We start from the raw sequence: 26,092 nt of genomic DNA on the forward strand, positions 1-26,092 counted from the left end.
AATGATGCTTAGGTAACTCCTGTTCTTGCTGGATAAGGTCCACTACCTGCACCTCACATGATGTTTGTTTCATTTTGCAGGTGTAGCTGGGGACAGCGTGGCAATAGTGGTCTCTGATTTCAAAACTAGAGATTCCTAGCTGGAGGCCCTACAGGACATTTGGGACTTTAGGTTGCTTCGCCTCCCATCTTGCAATAGCTTCTGATGCCTTTCCAGATTTCTCTCCCAGGGCCATAAAAATGTTTCATATAGCAAATCAGAATCAAAACAGGCTGGCTTGTAGGTAACAAAACAAGCTCCCTTGCCTCAAAGCTGAGAAGGCCCATGTGCCCAAAGGGCAGGCTCCAAAGTCTTGCCATGCAGTGGCAAGTTCTTCCTAATATTTAGTCACAAACTCCTTTACTGTAACTTGAATCCATGGGTATTAAGTCTCACCCTCCAGGCGAAAACATTCCTCTTCAACAAGGCCCTTTTAAATGTTTGTGGGGGGAGGGGATTATTGGTTTATGGGCTTTTTGTTGTTCTTTTTATTATGTATTTTGTGTTTTTATCTTGTATTTTTATGTTGTGAACTGCCCTGAGATCCATGGATGAAGGGTTGTATACAAATGTAATTAATTAATGGAAGCCATTTTTGGTTAATTTTCATAGAACCATGGGATCAGGTTTTGAAAGTACAAATAACAAAAACATCAAAACAGTGAGGGTGTTTATGTACTAAGTGTTTATGCAATAACTGCATTTTGTTCACTTGTTATGTGACATCATGATCAAATTTGTTCTCCTGTTTCCCCCATCTACAGTTCTTCAATCTTTTTTCATAATGCAACCCTCTTTTTAGAGAAAGAATGAAACATTGGTGAAATCTTCCTTCTAAGTAGCCTTAGAAGGAACTCTTTTATTTTGTTTTGTTTTTTAAAGATCTGTGACTCTGAACATGAAAGACCTGCTGGGGCTTTGAGGGCACTTGGCACCCATGAGGAAGGAAACTAGCAATCTTATAGTGTGTATAAAAATGTTAACATTTACTTTTTTAAAAAATGGACTGCCTGTCCATTTGGCACCTTACTATTGGGTTGATCTTTTTAGCGTACTTTTTTAAAAAATGGTAAAACGATTATGCAACTAAAAATGCTTTAGTTCCAAGTTGTTACAATTGATTTTTAAAATGATTAAAATATGGAGGGTCCTCTTCATGATTATGTGGTTGTTACATGTGGTTGGGTTGTGGATTTTTTTGCAATCAAACGGTGTATAGATTTTATGAAATAGAATGAATGAATGAGTGAGTGAGTGAGTATGGCCTTTGCGTGCATTTCTGTGAAAAGGTATAGAGCAGTGCTGTCCATCACCCGACGCGGTGAGCTCAGGTGTGCTGGCCAAGGACCAGCCTAGGGCAGCCCTTGCAATGTCACAACCGCAGGTAAAGGCTGGAGCCCAGTCCCAAGCATCGTGCAAGGTAAAGGTAAAGGGGACCCCTGACCATTAGGTCCAGTCGTGGCCGAGTCTGGGGTTGCGGCGCTCATCTCGCTTTACTGGCCGAGGGAGCCGGCATACAGCTTCCGGGTCACGTGGCCAGCATGACTAAGCCGCTTCTGGCGAACCAGAACAGCGCACGGAAACGCCGTTTACCTTCCAGCCGGAGCAGTACCTATTGATCTACTTGCACTTCGTGCTTTCGAACTGCCAGGTTGGCAGGCGCAGGGACCGAGGAATGGGAGCTCACCCCGTCGCGGGGATTCGAACGGCCGTCCTTCTGATCGGCAAGTCCTAGGCTCTGTGGTTTAACCCACAGCGCCACCCGCGTCCTAGTGCAAGAGGAACCCGCAAATTGGGCGCTCAGTGCGCCTCTATAGCCCTGATCTTGAGGCTCTGCGTCACATCGCCGCCGGGGGCCTCGAAGACTATAAAAAGCCCCCGCCCCCGCGCGGCCTTTGCTGCAAGCTGCCGAAGAGAATGCCTGATCGACGAAAGCGATTTAAGGCTCTTGTCTGTTCGTGCTCACGGCGCGTAAGTTCTCTTAAGAAAAGCAGCGCCTTGGCTACTACGCCCCCCTCCCCACCCCGCCTGCAACATCCGAGGCAGTTTCAGAGCGAACCGCGAGCGCTCCGGCGTTCCCCCCGGACGCCTATCCCTCCCCGCCACGGCCTTAGGGCGGGGGAGCGCGCGGCCCGTCCGCGGGCGGAGAGGGGAAAGGGAAATCTGCCCAATCAGCGGCCGCCTTGGAGAAAAGGGCGCTGTCGATTGGCTGGCGGCGGCCTCTCTGGGCCGTTGTCTTTCGAAACGGAGGGGAAGCGGCCTGGTGCGCAGGCGCGGCTCTGCCTCCCCCCGCTCCCCTCGCGGTGACGCGTCACATTCCAGCTCAGCGCGTCGCGGATCCAGCGCGGGCGGCGGACGCGGCTGCCGGACCCCTCGCCCGCCCGCCCCGGCCCTCGGGAGGATGCGCCGCCGCCCGCGGGCCCCACGAGGCAGACGGCGGAGACCATGAAGGAGCCTCCCCGCCGGCTGCTGCTCCTGGCTTCCTCCTGCTTCCTCCTGGGCTGCCTGGCCGGGTGAGTCTCCCAGGCAGGGTCCCTGGGGCAGCCCCTCGCCGCCTTCGCAGTGGTCCGGGAGGCGGGCAGCGGAGTAAAGCGAGAGGGCGGGACTCATCCCGCTCCGCTCCCGCTCGAGGGCTTCCCGTCGTGGTTCGCTCCTGGAGAGCAGGAGTGGAGTCAGGGAAAGAGTTCTGGCTGTTGCCCCGGCTTCCTGGCGGGGGGAGCAGAAGAGCCCCCGGAGCGGGCTTGGCGAGCTCAGCCAGGTGGGTCAGGCAAGGACAGACTGGGATTCTTAGGCTCCATAGCAGTGATGTTGTGTCGCCGCACTCCCTTGAGCTTCTGCTCCCCAGTTCTTCAGCCTGGTAGGCTTCCCTGCGGTACATCTTGGGGGCTTTTTCTCTTTTTGGCTGTTAATCTGTGTTTGGCCTAATAACCCTGTAAATGTAGTGAGCAACTAGCATGTAGGATTGTGCTTTCTGTCGAGGGACTACATTCCTGCAATAGATTTTAACTAGTTAAACTACCATTCTAAACAAGAAAAGTCAGAGGGGGAAATGGCCCTTGTGTTTGATAAATTTACAAAAGCAGTTGAAAAATAACGTGCTATTCTTATCAATGTGTTTTCTCCCACGGGCATGTAAGAGTGCTTTGAAAGCAGAGCAAAGATGTAGCTAAAGCACAACACTGGCAATTTCTGATGGAAATAAGTGGACCTTCAACATGAAGTCACAGATCTCCATCTTCAGGAGGAGAGTAGCAAGCCAGATATGCTACAAAAGCTGTTCTGTGACACTTAGGTACATACAACCATATGCACTAACAGTATGTTTGTAGGCTGGTGTATATTTATTTTATTGGCAAGCCTGGATACAAGTATGTATTCTTATGATGCATTATGACTTGCGCCAATCTGAATCCCCCTTTGCTTCCAGATAATTTGCTCACATAAGCAGCTTATTCAGCAGATATTTGGGGGCTTAATCCTTTCATTATTTATGAATAACTGATTAATTAATTACATTTGTATACCACCCTTCATCCATGGATCTCAGGGCAGTTCACAACATAAAAACACAAAATACATAATAAAAAGAACAACAAAAAGCCCATAAACCAATAATCCCCTCCCCCCACAAACATTTAAAAGGGCCTTGTTGAAGAGGAATGTTTTCGCCTGGAGGGTGAGACTTAATACCCATGGATTCAAGTTACAATAAAGGAGTTTGTGACTAAATATTAGGAAGAACTTTCTGACAGTAAGAGCTTCTTCGACAGTGGAACAGTCTCCCTTGGGAAGTGAAAACTTTCATTGGAGGTTTTGAAGCAGAGGTTGGGTAGCCATATGTCATAGATGCTTTAGTTGAGATTCCTGCATTGCAGGGGGTTGGACTAGATGACCCTCGGGGTCCCTTCCAACTTGATTTAAGCATGTATTCTGGCAGCAATTATTTAAGCTTGGAGTCTGGCAGGATTTATTCTTCACAAATCCATGCTAACTCCTACAAATCACTATATTATAAAGATATTTGCAGATTGACTCATTTATAATATGTTCTAGTTTATTCCCTTATCTCAGAGTTAGACTATCCAGTATTTAGGTTTTTTGGGTCTTCCTCTTTCACCATTTTGAAGATTAGTACAACATTTGCTTGTCTCATCCTCGCATGCAGGCCATTCTCCAGGAATGCTCATACTCTGACTCCTCACTTTTCAGGCTGTATTTGTGAGGGTGCATCCAATGCCCTTTTGGGGCAAAACAGGAGTTGAGTAGGTAACTTTTTTTTTTTTTTTTGCGGGTCAGGGCATATTTCATCATCCATGCCTCGCCCTCTCATGGCATCAGCTGTGATGTAACTGTATCTGTCTGTGTGAGTGTGCTTTTGTTCTTTTAACAGATTACCCAGCTGGCATGTCTTTTGTAAAGAGAGTCCTTCCTCTGACTCTTTGCATTTACCAAATGAGAACTGTCCCTTGGCAAACATGGACAAGAACATCCAGGAAAAGGTAACTGCCTGGAAGAAACTGAACAGCTTTATTGGGGACTTGCATGCAGAATATGACATGAAACATGTCGTCCATGCAGGATTATTTAAAGGCTGCTTTAAATTGAGAGGAAATGTTTAAATTTGAAACAACAACTCAGAATGGCTTTCTTTTTCTATACATCATAGAACCTAAATGATTTTCTAAAACAAGCTTATCTGTGTCTTAAGGTTCCTTGGCCATCTCTCTTGAGTCACATCCAAAGCAGCTTCTGTGAAATGGCCCTCCCAAAAGCCTCTTCTGGTGGTGACAGCAGGATCTTTGCCACGTGTATCTGAGAAGATAAAATCAGACAATCCCCCAGGCTAGGCCTTTGGAGCATCTCTCAGAATGGATTTGATGTCACCACAGTGGGTAGTTGGGAATTCTTCTTCTGCAGGTGCTGCTTTGGATGCATCCATTGTTAAAGATTTACACAAGGGTGGCCTTGATTGTTTTTGTTGCAACAGGCCTGTGGCCCCTTGAAGAATAACTATTTTAATTACATATATTATGTACGCTATCCAATGTCATGCGATTGGACTCTCCAGAGTGAATTTGGTAGGAACTGAATGGGGTAGAAGAGGAAGAGAAGTCCCCCTCATGCAGCAGGAATAACCCTGTAGGCCAGCTAACTCCATTAGATGTCACCCTATGACAGTGTTTCTCAAACTTGGGTCTCCAGCTGTTGCTGGACTACAGTTCCCTGATGGGAGTTGTACTCCCAACATCAGCTGGGGACCCAAGTTTGACAAACACTGCCTATTGCATGGGTGGGCAAACTAAGGCCTGGGGGACAGATCCGGCCCAATTGCCTTCTCAATCTGGCCCGCGGATGGTCCGGGAATCAGCTTATTTTCACATGAGTAGAATGTGCATCTCTGGGTTATTTGTGGGGCCTGCCTGGTGTTTTTACATGAGTGGAATATGTGTTTTTATTTAAAATGCACCTCTGGGTTATTTGTGGGGCATAGGAACTCGTTCTTATTTTATTCCAAAATATAGTCCGACCCCCCACAAGGTCTGAGGAACAGTGGACCGGCCCCCTGCTGAAAAAGGTTGCTGACCCCTGGCCTATGGCATCAGTCTGCATCAACTTTGGCCATAATGGTTTTGTTTTTTAAGATGCCAGAAGTCTCTTTGTGTTTGCTAAATGTCAATCATTGTAAGGTCTTAAACAATTGAAGACACTCTCTAGATCACATTTTGGTGCATGCAAAATGGTGAAAGATTAGACTAAAAAATGTCTTTTAGGATTAAAAGTACCTCCTCAGAGCCGAAGTTTCCCAGCAAAGCTTGGCAGCTGCATCTATCTAAATATATTTCTGTATCTTTCCACAAGGAGGAGACCCATGGATCCATTGGAACATTGTCTTTGGAACACATTGACTCCAGTATAAACACTCATCCTGAAGAATGTTTAGTTGACTGCACAAAGCAAAAAGAGGCAAGTCTTTGGGGATATGCCTATTCTTTCAGCCATGATCCATGCCTCTGAGCTTTGGAGCGGTCATAGCAGCGCTTGAAACTCCCCTGGCAATCCGCTATAGGGAATGGTCCATTGGCAAGCAGTTTCAGAAGTCTTGTGCTGTGTCTGATAAAACTTGAGATAAAATTTCCTGCCTGCTGCCTGAGTGATCTGCCGCTGCTTGCTCTGCTGTGTGGGTCAGCTGGTAGGCACTGCAGTCACAGGAGTTGAATGCCTCCCTGCATGAATCTAGATGCTTCCCCTCCTCCATGTGGCTGCGCCTGCCCTACCTGGTTTGCTTTAGCTGGACTTCCTTCTCTCCTTCATCTGCTGCTGTGAGATAGAGCGAGGGAGGGAGGGAGGACGGGATTTGGGGGGAACTTTCCCCTAGGTAGCTATTGGAAAAGTGCCTCACATGTGTGGTCTAAACCACTGAGCCCCTTGGGCTTGCTGATTGGAAGGTCGGTGACTTGAATCCACATGATGGGGTGAGCTCCTGTTGCTCTGTCCCAGCTCCTGCCAACCTAGCAATTTGGAAGCATACCAGTGCAAGTAGATAAATAAGTCCCGCTGTGGCAGGAAGGTAAACTGCGTTTTCATGCACTCTGGCACTCATCACAGTGTTCAGTTGCGGCAGAAGCTGTTTAGTAATGCCGGCCACATGACCTGGAAAAGCTGTCTGTGGTCAAATGCCGACTCCTTTGGCCTAAAAAGTGAGATGAGCACCTCAGCTCCATAGTCACCTTTGACTGGACTTAACCGTCCAGGGGTCCTTTACAATTTTTGACTTCTCCCTCCCTCCCACTCTCTCTCCCCTCTCCCCTTCCCTCCCCCCATTGCATGGGGGGAGGGGAAGATCAACACAGAGGGTGCTTTCCACCACCAGGGATGAGGGGAGAGAGGCTGGAGGGAATGTTGTGGGGTTGGGGTGCTGAAGAGACTGGGGTGTGTGTGTCTCTGTAGCTCAGCTGTGTTTGTGCTTCTCTACAAGAGGGAGCCATGGGGGGTGTGAAAGGTTTTTATTCTGGAGTAAATCTGCACCTCAGAGAGCCTGTCCTGAGTTTCAGGTGTGAAGGAGCTGCCACTGTGGGAGGAGAGAAGGAGGCTGATACCATCATACAGTTTAAAGGTTGTGTTGTTTTGCTCCTATCGGTTGAAGGGTTTGAAGGATTTATTTAGCCTTTTATCTTCTTTCGGGCACCAACTCTGTGGAAGCTACAGTGGTTACATACAGGTTACATACGCTTCAGGTTACATACGCTTCAGGTTACAGACTCCGCTAACCCAGAAATAGTGCTTCAGGTTAAGAACTTTGCTTCAGGATAAGAACAGAAATCGGGCTCCGGCGGCACGGCAGCAGGAGGCCCCCATTAGCTAAAGTGGTGTTTCAGGTTAAGTACGGACCTCTGGAATGAATTAAGTATTTAACCTGAGGTACCACTGTATACTGTTTTCACCCTGTTATTTACTTCATAAAATGGGTATATCAAATGAGTGCCCTCACAGAGGTTTAAAAAGGAATTAAACAATAAATACCAGCAAAGCCCTTTGACCAACTGGCCATTGTGGTCTCTGGCTGCTCAGCTCCAACCCTGGCACCTCTCTGCTGGGAGAGCCCTCAAGGGAAAGTCAGCATCAGCAACATTTGTGCAGTGGGTCTTTTCCACCATTGAACTAGGTAGAGCTGGTTTGGCTGCTAATCCTGTTTAGGGCAGACGTTGTATAGAGGCTTTTCTCAAGGAGTGACTGGGGAACCCAGCCAGATGGGTGGGGTATAAATTATAACATGATTTTTATTCTTGTTGAGAGTACTAAGTGCAGTACGGTTGCTGAGCTGCAGGGCTGCCTTTGTTTAGCACCGGGCACAGGATGTTTGGGTGTGAACAGGTGCCTCCTTTGGACTGCCTGAGCTCTCTGGTTCCCTAAGCCACTTGCCCTGGCTCTCAGTAGGAGAACTTGCTCTTCTCCCTTACGTGGAGAAGAAAGGTAGGTTGCTCTCCTGTAGCTTAAGTGGTCCTCCTTCCCCACAGTCCTTGTATCCTCTGAGCTGCTTTTCTCTTTCTCTAGCTTTCTTCTTACGTGCTGCAGCAGTTTTATTAGCAACCGAGTGAATAGGCAGGGGCCACACCCCTCCTGGAGGACTGGGGGTAATCCTCTTGCCAAAAAGCATTTTCTCACCCACCTCTAGAAGGTTCTGAACATTGCTCTATGCAGGATTCAGAACCTGTGAGCAATGACAGTTGAAAGACCTACGGTCATAGGCAAGTGATACTGATGCTATTAAAAAAACAACCCTTACTGGCAATATGAAGAAGTCGCTTTTCTGTCACATGTAAATTGATGGTTTCAAATGTCTTTAATCTGCTTGCAGTCCAAGTGTAAAATTAGTTAGGGAAAATGCAGATTTCTAGATGGGATGTAAAGATTTTATGAATGCTCATTTCCTTTGCACAATAGTTTCCTTGTGGACTGCGCTGCCAAGTCTACTGGCACTATGAGAATAAGAAGCACTTGAATTTTCCACAAGGAACCTTAAGTATTAGCTAGGCTAATACAGTTGAGTGCTGCCCCCGTCCCAACAAATAGCTCCTGATAGCAGCATTTCATATATGTAGTTTTAGTAAGATGAACCACTTGACTAGCATGGTGAATTGTATTAAGGCTCAAAGGTTAGTTTTTACTTGTCCCAGCTTGCTTGTGGTTGGCTTACCCTGTGAAATAGCAGCCTTGTAGGCTTCACTATTCTTTTTTGTGCTTTGAGTAGTTAAAATAAATTCTGCAAATTGGGCAGATGTTGGAACTGATTCTAAAGTGTATATTGACATTTTTGAACAGAACATGGAGATGGAGGAATTGAGGACACCTGAAGTTGAGGCACAGTCTTCAGTGGATTCCAATGAAGGTTCTTTTAGTGTAGCTGATATCCCTGATAGTACTTTCAGCATATCTACCTCGGAGATCTCACCAGTCTCTCAGCCCAAGTAAGCTATTCCATTTTTTTGGCCATTTCTGCATAGTATTGCATCAAGAGGCATTTCACCTGCTGGAGATACTTTCTGATCCAGCAGTTTATAATTTATCTATTAAAAAAATTAACCTTTCCTCTGTTCTAAACAGAAACTGAAAGAAGTGTGAACCTGTAAGATATTGTCAGGGACTGGATTGAGAGATGGTGGCAGGCCCCCCCCCCCCGAACCTTCCCATTGATTTAGAACAGTGGTTTGCAGAGGGGCATAGTGCTGAGGGGGAAAGCTGGGAAATACTGGGTGAGGAACAGCTAGAAGAGGAAATACCAGGAGAGAGACAGCTGGCAGATTCACTGTCTTTAGAAAGCATTCCTGACCCCCCTTTGCCTAAGAGGGCTTTGAGAGTGATAGAACAGAAAGCACAGTGGCAACAAGCTCAGATTACCCGACGTAGGAGTGATGTAGATTAATGGGTACGGAGGGGGTGAACCTTTACTGGGAGCAATGCCATTCCTAGAGAGAGATGCATTCCTTTGTCTCTCGCTGTGATTATTAAAGAAACAAATGGTAAGAATGCTCCTTTCATTTGATCTGCTTATTTACTGCCACCAGGGGAGGGATCCTATTCCTCGAAGCCTGACCATAGGTAGCCAACACACTGCATTATGTATTATATATATATGCACTTTAAGAAAACTACACGAGGTTATCAACTGTTGACTCTCTGACTTGATTCATTCATGGCAGCAACTGATACCACATTAAAGTTAGGAAACTGCATTTGTTTTAAGTTGAATTATATTGACAGGGGTAGTATTGCTCCATAGCTAAAGATTCACTATTGGCATTTCTAATAATGCCAGTGAAATAATAATAATAATAATAATAATAATAATAATAATAATAATAATGTATTTATACCCCACCCACTCTGTGCGGCTTCCAACAGAACACTAAAATACAATAACCTATTAAACATTAAAAGCTTCCCTAAACAAATTCCCTACAATTGCACACTTTCTGCAAGAAATAATAGAATAAGTCATTTGAGTAGAAGAGTACTCTCCCTCTCAACAGACTAATTGAGGGTTGGATGCATTATTTATTAATATTATTATCCCTCCTTTCTCACAGACTGGGACTCAAGGCAGTATATACAAATATATGCAAAAATGTAAAAACGTATAAAAGATGTTCCCTCACTGCCTCGTTTCATATATTGGGCTATATGCAGTTCTTTGTCTTCTGTGGTTACCTGGCAACTGCTTTAATACAAGGGTGCTTTGATGTGTCATGGTATTAGAAATTCCAGCAAAAAATATTAGTTATTTCATAGAAGTAAAAAGCATGTTTGTTTTCTTTTCCTTCAGTGCAATAGAAAACTCCAGTGCTGATATCCCTGTAGCTAGCTCTGCTGAAGCAGAGCAGTCAGAGCCTGACTGTGACCTGGGTGGGGCACTTGAGGGCCAGCCTCAGGGTGACTCTTCGTCTCTTGATACTTCTCCAGAGGGGTGAGTATTAAAATAACTGCTGCCATAGGCTGTTCCATTGATTTTCATTCTTCTTCTTCTTCTTCTTCTTCTTCTTCTTCTTCTTCTTCTTCTTCTTCTTCTTCTTCTTCTAATTTTCATGTCTATTCAAAGAGATGCAAGGTGACCAACCAGTGGTGGATTTACGTGTAAGCTAAGCAAACTCTAGCCTAGGGCCCCACTCTCTTTTTTTTCTGAATAATGTTTTATTAACCGACCAATCACATCAAATCAAACCAAATTACATAATTTCCAAATTACACAGCCGAATTTTAAGTTTTTGTTGGGGGTACCCATATTTCAAGTTCCAAAGGGATCCAATCAACTTCTTGCTTCTTGCTGCTGTTTTAATGTCCACAAATCTAACCTTATGATGTTCACAGTACTATCCAGTCCTTTCTTATTATTTTTCCACATCTCTTGTTGTTATTTTCATATATTTTTCCTTTCTCTTTGTGACCTCTGATAGTCTCCACAAGCTGGTTAGAACAGTTTGTAATCCTGCGTGGATGTTATTTTTTTTTATCCAGTAGCCATATCCAGACGTTTTCCATATAACATCACTTCCATACATCAAAACAGTCTTAGCGTCATTAATCTTCACCAATCTGCCTCCTTTCTCAAAACCTCTGAGGAGATTCACTAGGAATGCAGTCTGAAAACAAGTCCGTTCTGTCCTCCTGGCTATAAATCCTTTGGCAAGATGACGACTCTGAATTAATTGCTGCGCCATTCTCAAAAGCTCTTATTGCTTCTCAGTCTCCATAAAGCATACTTTTGGTTAAAGTTTATCTCCACACAGACCTTAATCATCCTGCTTGGGTCAGTTCAACCAATGGTTCTAATGAGGAGGGGTTCTTGTAAATCACATAGAAGGAAAGTAAAAAAGGCCCCCCCCCCATTCAGCCCCGTTGTCAACATACCCCGCCTTTGGTGTATCTTCGTCGTAAAATATTCCTGTTTCTCCAGCCCGTTCTTTCGCAGAGGTCGCTTAAATTAGCAGACTTCACTCCCCTTCTTCACTTGAAAAATGTGCATTTGCTTCTTTTGTAATTAATTATTCCAAATTGCTGCAACTAGTGCGCGATCAGAGACAGCGTCCAGGAGAGCCGAGGTCCACACGGGGGCATTCTGCCTAGGGTCCTCATCCCCTTCTTTTGAATTAGGGGGTGATTTATGGGCACAGCAGGCAAGGGCAGTGCTCCCCATTTCCTTGGGGCAACAAAGGAGGCTGCCTACTCCCATAACAGCCTCTTAATTACCCCGTATAGGTCAGAGAGATGGTATTGTCGGCCATCTTCCAATGTGCCCATAGTGGCCCCCTAGGGCAGTGTTTCCCAACCTTGGGCCTCCAGCTGTTTTTGAACTACAATTCCCATCATCCCTGACCACTGGTCTTGCTAGCTAGGGATGATGGGAGTTGTAGGCCAAAAACATCTGGAGGCCCAAGGTTGGGAAACACTGCCCTAGGGGGCCCCACTCTCTTGGGGGCCCCAAAAAAATTTAAAGGGGAAAAAAACCCTGGATGTAATAGTAATTATCTCATTATTTATATACTTCTTAATTGTATTTCAGTTCAACAATTACTTTGATAAAATTCATATTTTGTTATGTGCAAATGGCTTTAGATACCTATTAGGTCCGTAAATTACCATATAGCATATATTCAACACAAAAAAACAGCAACAATTTGTTGTTGACAAAGGACAGCTGGACATATAAAGGGCCCCATTACCTTCAGTAGCTGAGGGCCTCATCAAACGTAAATCCGGCCCTGTGACTAACAGATAGTAATAGATAAAAAATAAAAACAAACCTAGTCCTTAAAGACCACCCCCCCCCAGTATATGCTCAAGTAAATAATCTAACACTATCCTTGACTAACCATGTATTTCTAGATAATCAAAGTCAGTAACTCAGAACAGCTTTTTATTGCCTGGCCTTGCAGGTTTGATTTTCTTTTTCTGCCCCTTCAATAAGGTTAATGAGGGGCAGTATTACTGTACTTGAAATACTTCTGACCACATGTCACTTTACAGAAGAAGCTGAAAAAGAAGCAAAAGTTTTTACCAGCATCCTTGGCTAAGCAGGCTTCCTCTGGCTTGCATTGCCTGTCCGTGTTGGAGGACAGACTTTTTTCACAGTTGAGACCATACTTGGAATATTGCTGCTCTTCACTAAAACACTTATTTTATCAAGTTCAATAGTAACTGACTGGTTCTCTGTGAGAATTCTGTGCTGTCTGTATTCTATGTATTGATATGTTAAAATATTTTGAGTTAGGTGTTTCTGATGTTGCTGTATTTTCAGCCTTGTAGGTCAACATATAGAAAATATATCTTCACATGGAAAGGGAAAGATAACTAAATCAGAATTCGAACCCAAAGTTCCTGCAACTGAGCAAAAGACCACTCCAAAATCTGCACTGAATGCTTCGGGTAACATAAGAGGGGAGGTAGGTGATAATAACCCCAAACACCCTGTAGGGATACAAATGGTTCAAGTAAATGTTTATCTCTCACACTAAATATCAAAGAACATTTTGCTCCCTTTCTGGTTTGACATTTCTCAGCTTTATACTTTCTACAGTATTGGTTCTCAGTGCTTACTTTAAATGGGCAGGTACTTAACGTGCTGCTTCTGTTTCAGCTTACTTTCGACTACTAGCAGATGGTGCTCATATTTCAAATGTGGAAAATGCCAAGCACTACTATTGATTTTATGGGACGCAGGTGGCGCTGTGAGTTAAACCACAGAGCCTAGGACTTGCCGATCAGAAGGTCGGCGGTTCAAATCCCTTCGATGGGGTGAGCTCCCGTTGCTCAGTCCTTGCTCCTGCCAACCTAGCAGTTTGAAAGCACATGAAAGTGCAAGTAGATAAATAGGCAGTGCTTTGGCGGGAAGGTAAACGGTGTTTCCGTGTTCTTCTCTGGTTCGCCAGAAGCGGCTTAGTCATGCTGGCCACATGACCTGGAAGCTGTACGCCGGCTCCCTCGGCCAATAAAGCGAAGTGAGCACTGCAACCCCAGAGTCGGTCACGACTGGACCTAATGGTCAGGGGTCCCTTTACCTTACTGTTGATTTTATTTTAACATTACTCTCCTGCTTTCATGTGAAAGCACATTAAAAATACAGTAACTACAGCAAAAACAGTGCCGAGACCAGCAGATAAAATGCACCACCCCAGACACTAAACTTGAAATGCTTGTTGGAATCATCTGGTTCGTTCCCTCTTCATCCCTACCTTGGAACTGGAGGGCGGACTCCTTCCAGATTGGGTTGTTCACAGGAAGAGCCACAGTTGCATGGACAGGTTCGTGTGTGACTGTTCCGGTCAACAGACCCATCTGGAACTTGGCTCCACTGCTCTGCCTTGGACAGTCACCTGGCTGCAAAGTGGTGGCAAAACTGAAACTAACCACAAGATAGGATGCCATACCATTTTTTTTAAAAAATGACCTAAATAAAACATTGGTAAAAGGTTGGTCCTTAACAACTGTAGTTTCCCAGCATTTTGGAACTTGAGTGAACATAGAAAATCATTGTTAAATATTTCTTCTCAGTTGAAGATGAACAATGCAGGCATTACAGAAATTCACTCTGAAACATTGAGGAAGAGGAAGAGTTTGGATTTGATATCCCGCCTTTCACTCCCTTTAAGGAGTCTCAAAGCGGCTAACATTCTCCTTTCCCTTCCCTTGAGAGTTCATGGCTTATCCTTTTAATGATTTTAAAGGAAAAACAGAAAAAGCAGAAAAGTCAATGGCATTGCGAATAGAATAAAACTCCCACTTCTTTCTTACTGTAAATATGTAGTAGCTTTCAGCAAACTGGTGCTTTCTAAATGTTTTAGATTACAGCTCCCATAAGCTCTGACCATCTCAGCTGGTTCTGATAGGATTTGCAATCCAGAACATCTAGAAGGCAAAGGGCTGGGGAAGGCTGTACTAGATTCTCTGTTTTGGTATCTACAACCTTGTAAGTGATTGGGTTATTCCCTTCATGATAGTCTGAGTACTACTGAGTACCTTAGGGTCTCAGAAGTGTAGTAGGACACACATTTCATTCCTTTCTCTAACCAGCACATTTTCCACATCACATTCCCCCCAAACACAAGCTGTGTTTTGCAAAATAACAATTAAGAAAAATTGTAAAAGCACTGCTATGCAATAGAATGGTCAGCTTATCATGCAGCCTGCTGGGCATAACTTGCCTTTTAATGTTTGGTTCTTGAAGCCTTACACTGTTTTGATTGCTTGCCTTATTGCCTGTCTTGTTGTTTTTTGTTAATATCTGAAAACCTTGCAGAGAAAAGTAGGAGAAATTGACCCAACTTCTGTAATAAGCCCAAAGGATCCAGGAGATATTCCCACTTTTGATGAATGGAAAAAGCAGGTTATGGAAGTGGAAAAAGAAAAGAGTGAGTTCAGGGTTTTTGGGGGGGGGGGTTGTTGGGTTGTTCTTGAAAACTTTGAACAGACTTATCCCTTAAAAATCAAGTATTTAACACTGACCCTTTTTTATTTAAAAAGAAACTTTCAAAACCCTTCCCAAAGGGGGAGAGACTCTGGTTTTCTGTATAACTGTATTTTTTGTTTTGTTCACGAGTTTTGTTAACAAATGTCCTTTTGCGATGCAGCGCTTGTGTTTCTCTAATCAGTCTATTTTAATCAGGGGGCCAAGACCACTTGGGGGCCATGGGCTGCAGTGTCCCAGCCTGCTAGCCCAGCTGTAGCCTTTGGGCTGGACCAGTGCCAGCTCCACCCACTCCTTGTGTGCTGAGTGAAGGTGGCTGGGAAGCAGCAGGAAAAGGAAAGCCTCTCTGCTTTGAGAGGAAGGAAATCAGAAAGCAAGATAAAAGATTGTGAAGCGGGGAAGAGAGGAGGAAAAAGTGAATGTTAAAGGACCAGGGAGGAAGGAAACTGGCATGTTGTGGGTGAGTGGAGGGTTAAGGTGCAAGTGAAAGGAGAATGGGAGAAGAAATGCCAGGAGGTGGGTAAAATACTTTTGAGAGGCATGGCGAGGGGAAATATATTTATAAAAAGTCTTTTCCACGTAGAGACTCTGGATCAGGAAATTCTGCCTCCAATGGAGAGGCTGAGCCACAGTGTTTCCTCAGCCAGGTCCTGTACTTAGCTTGAGGAACACTGAGCTAAGGAACTTTTTCACCACCGTTTTGTGACGGGGGTCAGGGGTGGCCAGTAATTTTCAGTCCATGGGAAGAAAGATAGAGAACCCCTGATCTAGATAAACATACGGCTGTGGTGTAATCAGCTGTGCAGAGATCAGATCCCCCCTGGAACTGTGGTCTTGCCTTCCGTGTCCTTGGTCTGCTGGCATAATAACCAGCTCACTAAGACGACATAAGTATCCCAGCCCTGCAGAAGGGAGATGTAAGGGGTGCTCTGTTTTTACAACACAGCCTTTAGTCATAGCAGTTTCTGTTAGCTAGATCTCCCATTAAGCAAGGGCTGAAATGATTGTCTAAATGCAACTGATTAAGGATTTTGTACCGTAAAAGAACAAACCAAAGGGTGCCCAGTTTTTATTTTTGATATGACAGAGGTGTTCCCTAATTTGTTTTTTAAGGACCCTTGTTTCATTTTCCCACCTTGCGATATCAGAAATAAGAATTTGGGCACCCCCTTTAGTTATTTACTTTGTTGAATAAAACTAGGACATTCTGGCCTACAAAAATTGGGCTTTCCATGTGGAAGGGCTGCAGAGCCAGCCTGTGGCTGTCTAATGGGACAGGCTGAAGTGGGGGGGGGGTGTGCAGGCCAGGTGCAAGCCATGCTCCTGTGCTGCCTCTAGGCCACCTTGGCTCATGGGGTGCTGCCTCTCTTCCTCTCCAAATCACTGAGCCAAGCCCACCTTCTCCGTGCTGCCTTTGACACAATCCCCTATTCCAGCATTAGTGCATGTAATCAAATCACCTATTCTTAGTTCTCTTTTGTATTTTGCTGTGAATTTTCTCATATGCACATCTGCTTGAGATTAAAACCCCACTTGACTCATCTCCCTAATCTTCTAGTTTCTACTTGGTGCAGTGTTCGAAATTAACCATGCACATTTTGCTACTGGCAGGGCTCCAACTGCGACCATGTGGAGATTTCTGGGCGCTAGGTTGGCGATCACAGTTGGCAAACCTCTGTCTTAGTCCATAGTTAATACAGTGGTACCTCGGGTTAAGTACGTAATTCATTCTGGAGGTCCGTACTTAACCTGAAACTGTTCTTAACCTGAAGCACCACTTTAGCTAATGGGGCCTCCTGCTGCTGCTGCGCCGCCAGAGCACAATTTCTGTTCTCAACCTGAAGCAAAGTTCTTAACCTGAAGCAATATTTCTGGACAAAAAAAATTCCTTCCAGTAGCACCTTAAAGACCAACTAAGTTAGTTCTTGGTATGAGCTTTCGTAATATTTCTGGGTTAGTGGAGTCTGTAACCTGAAGCGTATGTAACCCGAAGTACCACTGTAACCATTTCAGTTTCAACTGTGTGTGTTTCTCCTAGCCTACTGGGACAAGTGAATTGCTGTAAGAGATAGCCACAGTAAAGCAGTGTAGCTGAAACCATAGAATTGTAGCATTGGAAGGGACCCCAAGGGTCATTTAGTCCAACCCACTGGTGAACAGACATTCTGTTGTGGCGACCACAACCTAGATTTCAGTGTGTTGTTTGGCACCTAGCTTACATACCTGAGTTCAATGCTTTTTTTCTGGGGGATGCAGGGGTACAGATACCCCTAAACATTTTGTAAACGTTTGTACTTTTGTTAATTTACTGTATTTATTCCCCCCGATTCGAACTATAAAATGGTGATTTTCTTGAGTCAAAATGAGAGTACAGTGGTACCTCTGGATGCAAATGGCATCCATTCCAGAGCCCCGTTCGCATCCTGAAGTGAACGCAACCCATGTCTCTGCGTGCACAGGTTGTGATTCGCCACTTCTGTGCATGTGCGTGACGTCATTTTGAGCATATGCGCGAGCGGCAAAAGCCGGAAGTAATGCGATCCGTTACTTCCTGGTCGCCGCAGAGCGCAACCCGAAAACGCTCAAGCCGAAGCGACTTCAGCCCAAGGTGTGACTGTACCCCTAAACTTTTTTTTAGAAAAAAAGCACTGTTTGAGTTTCTAGCACCAACTTGGTGGGAGCATTTTTACCTAGGGAAGCAATGAAAATATTTATCCATATATTGTCTGAAGTTGTACTATCCATTCTGTCACGTCCTGATTCATATATAGACCAGGAATTTATGTTCTTTAACTAAAGCAGTAGGTTTATTATTTGTGTGAGCCTGTCTGTCTTGATTTAGAGGGATTCTGCTTCCCGTGTTAATGCATTTGGTTTTTTTAGTCAAATTTATAAGAGAAAGTATAACATAGAATTTTGCCTGGTTTTTTTTGGGGGGGGGGGTTAAAAATATATGGAGTACACATCAAACCTAAACTTATTTACTGCTTCAACAACATAAAAGGAGTCACTTAAGGCATACTATTTGCCATATTTATGAAATTTACAGAGTACTTCTTTGTTTAGTCAGAAGTAAGAACCACTCTGTTTAATGGGAGCTTGCTTCCTGGTAACTGTATAGGATTAAAATGCCTTAATCTGTGGAATAGACAGGAATTACTTTTCCTTCTTTCCTTCTTCCTTCTTACTAGACATTTTGAGTGATTAAAATATTTTTTGCATCCCAAGAGATTCCTAATACTTACCGCACTTTTTTCCTCCTAAAAGGGAACTGTGTGTGCGTCTTATGGAGCGAATGCAGGCAGGAGAAGCCGCTCTTGCTGGCTTTTCGGCGAGATGGGAGAAGGAAAGGAACCTCTCTTCTTCCGGCTCCCTGGAAAGTCTGCAACAGCTGCTGACACTCTCCTCAGCTCTCTTTAAGGCAAGAGCTGCGCAGCGTGTCTGCCTGCTCACTGGCTTTTCAACAGCATGAAGAGGGGGAACTCTGTTCCTTCAGTGTTTTTCCTTCCCTCCCCTTAAACCCCTCTCCTGCATTGTTAGCAGCCTCCTTCTCCGCACACCCCTCTTTTGCTCCTTGTCCCTTCAGTGATTTTCATTCCCTCCCCACTTAAAACGTGGTTACAAAGCACAGATCCACGTGGATTCTCAGGATTTTTGCATTGGGTCACCACAAATTAACCATCAGATCACATAGCATGTCTATGGCTACAGCCTGCACCAAAAAAATCATGCACCCACTGTTGCCTGGGGCCACAATGGCTCAAAAATGTGGTTACAAAGCACAGATCCACATGGATTCTCAGGATTTTTGCAAAAAAATCTTAATGATTTTTTTTTCTGCATCTCCACTTGTGTAAGAAAAATGATTAATTTTACATTTGGGGAGAGAAGGGATGCACGGCTGCGCTTATCAGCCAAGAGACCAGTAGCTTTGGACTCCTCATCCTTAAACCTTTCTAGCTCAGCAGGTTATTAAATTAATCTGTTGGTTACTCCTCCCAATCCGTTTCCCCATTGTGATGTATATTTTTAAATTGTAAGCCTTAGGGTAGGGGGCTGTGTTGTTTACAATGGTATATAGTCTGTTCTGGAAGCAGGTTGTTTTGGCTAAAGAGCAGGGCAGATTATTTGTTAAATGCAAGTACAGTCATACCTCAAGATAAATATGCTTCAGGTTGAGCGCTTTCGGCTTGCACCCCACGGCAACCAAGAAGTAACGGAGCACATTACTTCCGGGTTTCGCCACTTGCACATGCGCAGACAGTCAAAATGACGTCATGCGTGGAAGTGGCGGCACGCGCAGACGTGCTTTCGCGTCTTACTTTCGTTCAGGATGCGAATGGGGCTCTGGAACGGATCGCGTTCGCATCCCGAGGTACCAGTGTATTCTAAATCTGAGCAATTACAAATACTACTGTTAACTTCATGTAAGTATTAAATACTGCTGCCTTGTATATAAATCACTTTAGCTTAGAAGCTTGGAAGTAACGGCATAGTGATCTTTCTAATTCGTTGGTATGCTTCCTTTCGTATGCAGGTCAGTCAATGCACCCATCCTCCAATGGAGGTCAGCATCTCACAAAAAAGGTCCAGAAAAATAGGAATAATTATGCTTCAGTTGAGTGTGGTGCCAAAATACTGGCAGCTAACCCAGAAGCAAAGGTAAGTATACCACCTCAAAGGCCATGTTGGTGGACGTGGCAATACTATTGATGACTTGTCAGTTAAATATAACAAATAAATTGGTTTCTTGTGACACTGTTTCAAAGCTGGAGCCTTCTTGATTCAGTTCTCCCCAGAGAATACACTGAGAGGATTCCCACTGCTGCTGGCTAGGATGGAAAACTCTTTCTGCCAGTCAGCTGGCCCCTTGAGAGGGAAAGAGCTGAAGAGACAACTGGCAGTGTTGGCACCAAGGAGAAGTGGCCATGCCAGCCCATGAAGGTGAAGTTCCAGACGGTTTGGACTACAATTCCCGCCAGCTGCAGGCAGCATGGCCAAGGTTTAGAGGGGCTGGGAGTTGTAGTCCAGAACATCTGGAGGGCTACAGGTTGGAGAAGGATGAGCTAGAACAACTCTATTCCATAAATTTATGCTAGAATAAACTTGTTTATCTTTAAGGTACCATAGCACCTCATCTCAATAAAGAAAGAAAAGACGGCAGCATTTTATGGCAGCCTAGATGGCAAGGGGCTCTTCAAAAGTCCCACTCCAAATGGCCCCACCAATGAATAGGTATTGGGGAAGTAAAGTTCAGTGGGAGACTAAGGTTCTTATGATAGCATTGATGAACTGAAGTTTCAGCTCTAATTTTTACATAACTTAACCAGCACTCCTTAAGTGCTCTAAAATCTTGTCAGGCTAGGTAACGTATTATTATTATTATTATTATTATTATTATTATTATTATTATTAATGTATACCACCCTATACCCACAGGTCTCAGGGCGGTTCACAAGACAAAATCACAATATAAAACCACAAAAAACATAATCAAAACAAAAACAACCCAGTACCCCCAAACACATTTTAAAAGGGCATGGGATGTCATTTAACCCAGCCTTAGAGGTCTAGCTGTGAATCTGTGGATGAGATGTTTCTTAAACTTAGCTCTCCACAAATTAATGCCTGCACTGTTTATTGATCATCTTGGTCTTCATATTGGAGCATAAATTGTCTTGTTCAAAATGTGCCTGAGTATTTCTGTTAACATTTCTTTAGAAAGCCAACACTTGTTTCTCCAGGATTAGCAGAGTAACACAGTGTTACGAACATAAGAAGATGCCTTCTCTGTTGAATCAGGCCTTGGTCCCTTCTGTCTTGCTGGCTGTGGCTCTCTAGGGTTTCAGACAAGTCTTTCCAGGCCTTACCTGGAGATCCTGTATTTCAAATCTGGGACCTTCTGCACACAAAAGGTGGTCTCCTGCCATTGAGCTATGTCCCTTCCAAATTGCTGTGTTGCAGTTAAATACTTTCAGACAACATGACCTGTCTTCAGGGTTGTTGTCCGTCTTTTAACTGAAAAGGGACACACAAATAATACTGTAAATTAAACCAAAGGCATGTGGAGATTTCTAAAAGTACCAGCAGTAAAAAAGAGGCCAGGATTCTTTTAAGTGTTATTAACACTTAATGAAGTGTTATTTTCCTTCTTTGTAGAGTACATCAGCAATACTAATGGAGAATATGGATCTCTACATGCTGAATCCATGCAGTACTAAAATCTGGTAAGTAGTTATACAGCTAAGTGAAATAAATATCTGTTATGCCACTGGCAGGCCTTGTTAGCCAAGCATTGTATGCTACTAGCCTCGTGTGAAATGTGATTGCATCAAGTTATTGCAACAATTTATAAGGCATTTTCAAAGAAGATACTGGTTTCATCAGAGGGAAGTTATACATAAGAAATAATTATTAAATATATAAAATGGCTTTGACTTTTAAATATATTAATTGCACAGCTTCATGGTTTTTCTTTCTAGTTTTTTCCATATGCAAGTAAATAATTTTGTTAAGGTCCAAATATTTTCATATCAAACAAAATCATAACAAAATCCAAAATGTAGGGAAAACATGGAGTTTGGCCAGTGAAGTACCTACCTATTTTTATTTTCATGTTTCTTACAAAAGTTTTTCAAGAACTTTTAAGAAGCAGTCCTGTAGCATCATGAAAACCTATACCCCCTCACCAAATACTTTGTTTTTTATTCAGGATTCATAATAAATCCTGATTTTCTGCATGTAAAATCCTATCTTCAGAATGGTTCAAAAGGTTTTAATTTGACTAACTTCCAACTGCCTCTGACTGGAAATTGACCTCCTGCTAGGCTTGGGCTGTGAAGCACGTTGAACATTGGCTTAAGGAAGGCTTGTCTGCCCACTGTAATGCACCTTTGGTTTTCTAAAGATCAACTAAATTCTTACACAGAATTATTAACCATTTCCAACTTGGTTTTCAAATGTAAACTTCTAATAAACTGTGCTAGGAATTCATCAAAGAAATGGAAGGAAATCTGCAGCTCTGCTCTGCATAAAGTCTGTGCCTCACTCAGCACTTGCCTGAGCAGGAAGGGACTTTTACGGATTGCTGGTGCTATCTATATGTGAAAATGCACATGAAGGGCTCTTTGAAGCATCTTTCCATGGTGAATTCTACCTACTCAGTTCAGCTGGACTTTCTCCCCACCTGCCAGGTTTGTCGTTGAACTGTGTGAACCAATTCAAGTGAAGCAGCTGGACATTGCCAATCATGAGTTATTTTCATCTACTCCCAAGGATTTTCTGGTGTCTATCAGCGACAGGTATGTCTCGGGATATGAAGGTGAATGTAAGGTTTCTTTCTTTCACTGCAACAGCTGCTTAAGTTTCATTATTTGGGATGGGCACATCATTACCAGTCGTTGGGACACCTATTTGATTTGTCAGTCTGTCATGCCAGCCGGGGGGTGGGCAGGTGGGCAAATTGGTAAGCAGAATATGGTCTTGGTAGTCCACAGCTTTAAAATGGCCAGCATTTAAAGCCAAATTGTACTGAGGTTACCACTGAAATCCTTTACTCATCATCTGCACTAGGTGGCTTAAGCGTCGTCCATCATAACCTTGTACCTGCAATAGAGTATTTGTGATGCCCATTGCAGTAACAGTGATTTTTGTGTATTATAAGGGAGGTTCTGAATTCGTTGGTTTCTGAGAGGTTACTGTGTGTGTAACATCTTTCTGGTGGGTGTTGTGTTCTAGGTATCCAACAAATAAGTGGGTCAAGCTAGGCACTTTCCATGCCAGAGATGAGAGAAATGTCCAGAGCTTCCCTTTGGATGAACAGATGTATGCCAAATATGTAAAGGTAAGTTTCTGCAGTTACTACAAGTTTCTCACTTGTTCCGTTGATTGTTGTCATGCCACTTCACATACCTACCAGAGTGTATGGCAATGTATGCACTGCTTGATTGCAAAGACCCCTCAAAGTGCCTGGCCTTTCTTGTCCAGTCCAACCCTACAGTTCTGTGATTCCATGCCAGCAGTGCCATAGGAGGATCCAACCAAGTCTGTATGAATCACAAGTGTATGTGAATACTTCTCAGTACCTAATCTTAGACAACTGCAAGTTTGGACAGTCATGACAGATACCCACAGCTGGAGGACCTCCTTTAAGTCCTCTCTTGGCCGGTGCTGTTGGCAAAGAGAGAATGCTCCCTGCTGCTGCCTGATCTCTACACCTTCGCATTTGCAGCTTCAACTGCAGGTGAAAACAAGCAAGGAATACTGCTAGGGCGCTTTGTATGTGCCCCGTCAGATGTTGTTGCACTCTTAACTACCATCAGCCCCAGCCAGCATGTTGTGCCCCACTCCCAAAGATGAGCCACAAGTTGGCCGCCCTTGTTTCAAGACAGAATATGCTCTTCACTAACTCTCATTATTGTGTTCAGTCCAAATCCATTTTTAAAAAGTAGAAATAAATACAGAATGAAATAGAACTGCTGGGCAACTTAAATGGTGCCCCTCAAGGGGAAGGAAAACGGGTGTTTGTCCTTTTAAAAGTGAGTACGACTATAGGAGCCAACTCCTAGGGTCTAAGGGGGCTTTGCCCCCCCCCCATAAAATATTTGACGGGGCTGGGTCACTTCAAAGTAGATTGGCATTGCCATTCTAATGGGGTGTGTGGCCGCGTCATTACGCAGGGTGGGTCTTACCTGGGCCCTCCAGTATTTTATTCAAGTTTGTACTCCTGACTACAACTGAATGGGCAAACACCTTTGCTTGTTTAAGTTGGGGAAAAACAGCCCTAGAGATTATCTCCTGGATGCTTTAGGTCAGGCACCTCCAACTTCAAGTAGGCTATCCAGTATCAAAAACTGGCCGTGATCTACCACGCTCTCCCATTGTCATTCTTCAACTTAAACATACAAGGTGCGTCTTTTAAAAGAGGTCCCGTGGAACGTGTACTCTGTATCCACAAGGCCTCTTTTAAAGGACTCATCCTGTATTATATTTGGCTGCGGAAACCCAGCCAGATGGGTGGGGTATAAATAATAAATTACTATTATGATGCTAAAAATAGTAACATATTATAACCTCCCCCCAGCCTCCCCCCAGGGTCCTTGGCGCACATGGGAGGCCTACATGCCCCAAAATGTCCGGTTCCTCCTTTACCGGACAGCAAGCTCTGTGGGGCGGGGGGCTTACTTTCAAGTAAATGCTGCTAGGCTGGGGCTGGAAAGGTCCCCACAGAACTAGGAGGGAGAGCGGAGGGGCGGGGGACCTGGTGTTTTCTTTCCATGGGAACCACCAGGAGAGGGGGGAGGGGCATGATCGCCCTTCCTGCGGCTCCCTCCGCAGTGCTGCATCCCGTGTGGCTTGCATGGGGCGGAGGTAGACGCCTCACGCCTTTCCGGGACTGGCCAGCTGGCTGGGCATTGGGCAGAGCCAGCGGTCAGAGGGGTGCTTGAGGAGGTGGCCCCAGCACCTGCCAGAGCAAGCCTGGCTAAGTGGAGCCTTGACCGCCATGCCGCCTGTGGAGTTGCTCTGGCCGTGGCCGAGCGCACACTGAGAGCGACCGGCAGCCATGAGCGAGGGCGGAGGCGACGAGGCATGGTTGTGCAATCAACCAAAATCCATCCTGCGATCGACCGGTTGATAGTGATTGACAGGTTGGACATGTCTGCTGTAGGCCATCCGGTTGTCTGACTTTAGGGCAAACTGTTGTTTGCTGGATGCTTCCTTGCGATGGGCTGCGTGTGTGATAAATGCACGTCTCCTCTGTGCCAGCGCCAGCTGTTCCAATGCAGTTTGAGACCCTGAGGAGTTGCCCCGTCCCCTCAGATCCTCATCACAGGGGGTGTTTTGCAGCATCCCCTCTGGAACCTCCGCTGACGGTCCCTGTTTCTGCCTAGTCCCCAGTATTCAGCTCCTGCTGCCCCTCATCTGTGAAGTGGGGGTCATTTGCGTGGAACCACTGTATCCCGAAAGGGGCACCTGATGTTGTAGGGCAAATAGTTGTGAAGGCGGAAAGTGTTTTGTGTGCTCAGTAAAGGCTCTACATGGGGGAGAAAGAAGAATAGTTGCGCTTGGATGGAGGTGCAGAGAGCGGCTTCAGGACCTGTTGGGCTTCGTGGGAAGAATGCCAGCCGTCTGCTTCTCATGCATAGGGAACCCCATCTCAGGTCGCTGTCCTTTCAAAATCTTCAACTTCCTTTTTTTTTCTAAGAGAAAATGAAGAGGGTTACGAAAGGTGAATGGAAACATGGAAGGGGGGAAAACATGGCTTAAAAAATCAGGTGAAAAATAAAATACTGCGAAAGTAGCTGCTGGTTTTCCAGGTACATACATCTGTGGGAATATTGTTCGCAACCAGAGATTTTGTACGTGAGAAGATGGACTGGAGCCCAAATTTATTAATAATAAGAATAATAATTCATTATTTGTACCTCGCCCATCTGGCTGGGTTGCCTCAGCCACTTTGGACAGCTTCCAGCATATATAAAAACACAGTAAAACATTAAACCTTAAAAAACTTCCCTGTATAGGGCTGCCTTCACATGTCTTCTAAAAGTTGTGTAATTCTTCCCCGCGCCCCCCCCCCCGCTTATTTCCATGCTTATTACATACGGGGGGGGGAACAATACTGAAAAGGGGTACAACTTAAGAGGGGAGGGAAAAGGAAAGAAATTTACACAATTTCATGGTACAATAAAAATAAAAATCTCATTATCATTTATACCCAACCTCCCATTTATTCCATAAATTTAATGCCACATCAAAATACTATTTTCATATTAATATTTTCACAATTTATAAATGTTTATATAAGCAATTAATGAAAACTGCTGGGATCACTCAAAAGCTGCTACAGATTTTAACAAGGTATAATTTTGTTTAAGATATGTTCTGCAGGCCTCCCATTTTGATACAAATTCAATTCTCGGTTTATTTTTTATTTTTTCAGATATCTAATTCTAATTAGATATCTATCTAATTCAGCATATTCAATCGATTTTTGTATCCCCTCTTGTCTAGAAGGAATTATGTCGCTCTTGCACCTTGTAGCTATAAGAACTCTCACTGCCACTGTTGCATACAAAAAAGGTCTTTAATTTTTTT

At 44.3% G+C, this 26,092-nt stretch overlaps 1 protein-coding gene across 2 annotated transcripts in view; it reads left to right on the forward strand.

Moving 5' to 3' along the window:
• The first annotated feature begins 2,402 nt into the window (after window positions 1-2,402).
• The window catches only part of SUCO (SUN domain containing ossification factor), a 42,039-nt gene continuing 18,349 nt past the window's right edge, over window positions 2,403-26,092 (forward strand). For both annotated transcript variants that reach the window (XM_081915035.1, XM_081915036.1), the window contains exons 1-11: window positions 2,403-2,552; window positions 4,430-4,538; window positions 5,899-6,003; window positions 8,860-9,005; window positions 10,361-10,501; window positions 12,830-12,974; window positions 14,828-14,939; window positions 19,533-19,657; window positions 21,155-21,222; window positions 22,189-22,296; window positions 22,733-22,838. In XM_081915035.1, coding sequence (XP_081771161.1) covers window positions 2,485-2,552; window positions 4,430-4,538; window positions 5,899-6,003; window positions 8,860-9,005; window positions 10,361-10,501; window positions 12,830-12,974; window positions 14,828-14,939; window positions 19,533-19,657; window positions 21,155-21,222; window positions 22,189-22,296; window positions 22,733-22,838 — 1,233 coding nt within the window. In that variant the 5' untranslated portion in view covers window positions 2,403-2,484. The remainder of the gene's footprint in view (window positions 2,553-4,429; window positions 4,539-5,898; window positions 6,004-8,859; window positions 9,006-10,360; window positions 10,502-12,829; window positions 12,975-14,827; window positions 14,940-19,532; window positions 19,658-21,154; window positions 21,223-22,188; window positions 22,297-22,732; window positions 22,839-26,092) is intronic.

Source organism: Podarcis melisellensis (assembly GCF_964234715.1).
Source record: "Podarcis melisellensis genome assembly, chromosome: 6".
NCBI classification, from domain to species: domain Eukaryota; kingdom Metazoa; phylum Chordata; class Lepidosauria; order Squamata; family Lacertidae; genus Podarcis; species Podarcis melisellensis.